The sequence below is a fragment of the Vombatus ursinus genome, unplaced genomic scaffold (genome assembly GCF_900497805.2).
Source record: "Vombatus ursinus unplaced genomic scaffold, bare-nosed wombat genome assembly UNPS02001287.1, whole genome shotgun sequence".
Taxonomy (NCBI): domain Eukaryota; kingdom Metazoa; phylum Chordata; class Mammalia; order Diprotodontia; family Vombatidae; genus Vombatus; species Vombatus ursinus.
Genome location: NW_020941065.1, coordinates 18,670,580 through 18,674,884, shown reverse-complemented (window position 1 = coordinate 18,674,884; position 4,305 = coordinate 18,670,580). Strand labels below are relative to the sequence as shown.

The 4,305-nt window shown below is 57.0% G+C and overlaps 1 protein-coding gene across 4 annotated transcripts in view; it reads right to left on the bottom strand.

Moving 5' to 3' along the window:
• SEC14L2 (SEC14 like lipid binding 2) overlaps nucleotides 1–4,305 on the bottom strand; it is a 26,245-nt gene that overhangs the window by 21,482 nt on the left and 458 nt on the right. For 2 of the 4 annotated variants that reach the window (XM_027864779.1, XM_027864771.1), the window contains exons 1-2: nucleotides 680–1,083; nucleotides 326–401 (exon numbers count right to left, since the gene is read on the bottom strand). Coding sequence is in view for 1 of the 4 variants with exons in the window: in XM_027864763.1 (XP_027720564.1) it covers nucleotides 326–401 (76 nt within the window). In the remaining 3 variants the exon portion in view is untranslated. Of the gene's footprint in view, nucleotides 1–325; nucleotides 402–679; nucleotides 1,084–2,089; nucleotides 2,168–4,305 lie in introns of those variants that run through there. The other 2 variants (XM_027864793.1, XM_027864763.1) reach the window with 2 other exon arrangements.

Here is a 4,305-nt window from a genome sequence, read left to right as displayed (position 1 = left end):
AAAGGCCCTTCTAGCTTGGGCAAGTCCAGGATCTATGGGCTCTGACACCCCAGGCTCTAGGTTCTAAAGTGCCTCCCAGGCATAGCATTCCAGATTCTGGGTTCTAAGGACCCTTCTGGCCCTGGCACTCTAAAGGCCGTTCTAGCTTAGACATTCCAGGTTCTAAGGTTCTAAGGGCCCTCCTGACTCTGTCACCCAAAGGATACTGAAGATTCAGATCTCAGAACATCAGTCACAAGAGGGGTTTCCAAGGGATGCTATTCTAGTGTTAGCCTGATGAAAAGTTCCTGGCCCCAATGGGCTCCCCTCCCCAATCCCAGCTCACCTCGGAGCCATCGTAGAAGGAAATAGTCATCCGAGGTAGGTAGCAGGGGCAGCACATCCTGAATGTTCTGCCGAAACTAGGGAGAGAGGCAGGAAAGAGGTAAGGCCCCCAGCAGCCAGCCCCCTCCTCCTGACCCGCAGCCCTTCTTTGAGGCCTTCTGAGATGATGGCCCTCAGAGATCGCAGGGATTCATCAGCTGTCCGGTCCAGCTTCATATGTCAAGCATCCAGTCTGGCTTGCATACTTCCAGTGACAGGGAGCTCATTAGCCCAGGACGCAGCCCACTCCATCACCAATGCTTCTAGCAGTTATAATGAACTAAAAATCCCCCTCCCACACTGCTCCCCATCTCACCTTCTACAGGCCAAGGTAAGCCTCCCTCCCTCGTGACCCTGCGCACTTGATAAATGCTGATCGCTGGATTGATTATCTGCCCTTCTCCATGCTAAACACCCCCAACTTCTCCAACGGGGGTCCCTGGACTTGAGTCAGGATGCTTTGGAGTTCACCCCCAACTCTAACACGAACCAAGCACTGGGCTTCATCTGGAAAATGGGGAGAAGGCGTTCTTCCTCCCCCAGTGTTGTGGCGAGGTTCCAGGGAGCCGCGGAGGCAGCTACTTGGCAGAGACGCTAGTCTGGAACGCAGCCTCTCCTCTGCCACACACAATCTAAGCGTCCTGAGCGCTTCCGTGACTCCAGACAGTCAGGGGCTGGACTTGAACCCAGGCCTTCTGGGCTTCGAGGCTAGTCACAACAGCACACTGCCTCTTCCCCTGTAAAAAGGGGGTGAGAATAGCACCTTGCCTCCATGAGCCAGTGTGAGGTTCAATGACATATTGTGTGTAAAGAGTTCCAATAGCCAACCAGCCCAGCCAGGACTGGCCCCCCCCCCCCCCCCCCCCGGCTCAAGAACTGCCTTTACTAAAATCATGTTCTAATCCCCAGAGGGGGAAGTAGTTCTCAAGGCTCAGATAAAACCGCTCAAGAAATTCTAAAAAGAAGGAACAGCTAGGTGGCGCAGTGGATAGAGCACTGGCCCAAGAGTCAGGAGGACCTGAGTTCAAATCTAACCTCAGACACATAATACTCACAAGTCACTCAACCCCAATCACCTGACCCCCCCAAAAAAAATTAAGAAGGAAAAAAAGAAACCTATCAGCAAAGAAGTTAAAAACCATGGAACCAGGGAAGTTCCCAGGAGTCTCAGGGGCTTTCCTCCCAAAGACTGCTTTTCTATTCTTCTGGCCCCCAGGGCTCACAGCTGGATCCCAGAACTGCCCCAGATCTGGACCCCTTCCAAGAAGGAAGAGAGGGAGGAAGGAAAGAAGGGAGGGAGGAAGGAAATAAGCATTTATTAAGCACCTACTATGTGCCAGGCATTGTGCTTAGCACTTTACAACTCTAATCTCATTTGGCCCTCATAACAACTCTGAGAGAGAGGTGCTATTATTATCCCTATTTTACAAATGAGGAAACTGAGGCAGACAGAGATTAAGTGACTTGCCCAGGGTCACACAGCTAATAAAGGTCTAAGGCTGGGGAAGAAACTCTCTCTAAAAACAGTACCTGCTCTTCAGCTCAAGAGTCCCAAAGGCCTGGCGCACAGAGTCACTTGGCCAGGGTCACCCAAGGGCCTGGCCACCCTGACTCAAGTCTACCTCTCTCTCTGCTATGGCATTCCCCTTTCTCAGTGTGCCAATACGCCATCCTAAAATGACCTCAAAGACGTAAACACACACACACACACACACACAGGACAGACCCAGACTCCAGACGTGCTTGGCCGGGGCAGAGGACAAGGGGGCAGCAGGCCTCTCTTGGGGTCAGAAGGCCTGGTCCAAATCCCAGCTGCCACATTTTCTGGCCGGGTGGCCTTGGGCAAATCACTAAATCTCTGCTGGTCTCAGCTTCTTTGTCTGAAAACAGGGACCAGAAAGACCCAACTTGAGGATCCCCTCCCTGGGGAAGGCCCAGAATAAAGGGGCTCGGAGAGCCTGGATGAGCCGTGTGTGCTGAGAGAAGTCTTGGGTCCTCCTCAGGAGCTTATGGGAGGTCTGGATTGCTTCTTATGACTCTATGGTCAGAACGTGCCATTACTGCCGAGCTCCTGGTCCCCCAAGCCTCCCTTGGTTTTTCACACTTCCTGCTCCAACAGCTATCAAGGCGCCAGGCGTATAGTAGGTGCTTAATAAATGCTTGTTGACTTGCCTCCCTTGACATGTTCTCGCCCTCCCCCAACCTTCACCCTGCCCCCATCCTGGACTTGCCAAATACTGATGCCATTTGGGGCATAGATGGTGACTGGTCTTCCTCATCTGACCGTCTGCTACCAAGCACGTCCCCCTGGTCATTCACCTTTCAGGGCAGCAACCACAGGAAACCAATAGGAGATGGCCACCTCCACCCTCTGGTGCTGGCCTCTCTCCAGTTCCTGAGGCCCACTGCCTGCCCCCTCACCAACCCAGGCCCTCAATCAGAGGGGGAGGGCAAAACCACCATCCTCTGAGCTCCCAGCCCAGCCCTAATCTCAGGCTAATCCCATCCCCCATGTGACCCTGGCAGGTCAGTGGGATGGCCTAAGGAGATTCCATCCAGCTCCACCTTCCACCACCCCCTTCCTGGGTGGCATCCAGGACCAAGGCTCCCTGAGCACTGCCAATCCAGAGCCCGAGGGCTAAGGAACCAATCAACCCCTGTCAGATTGCCGAACCCTGGGGGACCTAGCGACTAGGAGACAGAAACCAGAAGGGCCAGCTTTTGGGGACCCAAGACATCTTCCAAAAGAAAGTCTCAGCTGGGGTAAAACTGGGGACCAGGAAGCTGGCTGTAGAATGCCCAGAGGAAGGCACAGAGGCCCTCCCTCAACCAGGGGCAGCCCCAGGAGGAGCCTGACAAATAACATGTTAGATCTGGGAGGGGCCTTTCACCCTGAGAGGTCCTTTAGAATACAGACTGTCTGACTGGAGGAGACTGACCCTAGCAACGAGGTCACGAAGCTCCTTCCAGACGATCTTCCCACCCCGTCCTACACTGATGCTTGGAATGGAGCCAGTTTTCAAAGGGGGGAGGGGGACCTTCTACTGGCTCTGACCTGCAGACCCAGGGCTGGGCCAGCCTGGTCCTCCACCCATCCCCTGGCCCGAAGCTTCCCACTGCTGGCCCAGCAACTCGGAGCAGCACCTAACTCCCTCCTCTGGTCCTTCTTCCCTCACTGGGAGGCAGAGAGCACATTTTCATGGGACCCTGAGGGTCTCGGGACCAGAAGCGGGGCCCTGCGCCTCCCCTCGGCTCCCATCCTACTGAAAGGGCCCCGGCTTCTGGGAGAACCTCCTTCTTCCCCACGCCTTCCAGAAGGGATGAGCAGCCCCGGTGCCAGGAGATGCCCCCGCCCCTCCTCCCCGGGCTCCTGCTTCCTCGCTCCCTCCCTCTTTGCCCCCTTTCTCTCCTCCATCGGGAGGTGACCCCCTGGAAACTCGAGTGGGACGAACCCTTCCCCCTCCTCCTCAACCTCTAGGAAGTGGGGGGGGGGAGGGAGAGGGCGGCAAAGCACCTTCTCTACCCGGCCCTGAATGCCTCCTTTGTGCTGGGGAAGGCTTCCTGTGCCCCTGGGCAACGTTTTTCTCCTGGGGAGAGGGAGAGGGGGAACGAGAGAAGCTGGGAAGAGAGAGGAGGAACTTTTCAGCCTGCCTTCCCCATTCCACCTCTGCCTGCCCTCCGCACCCTCCCCGCATCCCAGGCTGCCCTCCCCAGCCCAGCCCGGCCCGGGTTGCTCCCCTCCCCCCTGCATCCCAGGCTGCCCTCCCCAGCCCAGCCTGGCCCGGGTTGTTCCCCGAAGCCCAGCCCAGCCCGGGTTGTCCCCCGCATCCCAGGCTGCCCTCCCCAGCCCAGCCCAGCCCGGCCCGGGTTGCCCCCCGCATCCCAGGCTGCCCTCCCCAGCCCAGCCCGGCCCGGGTTGCCCCCCGCATCCCAGGCTGCCCT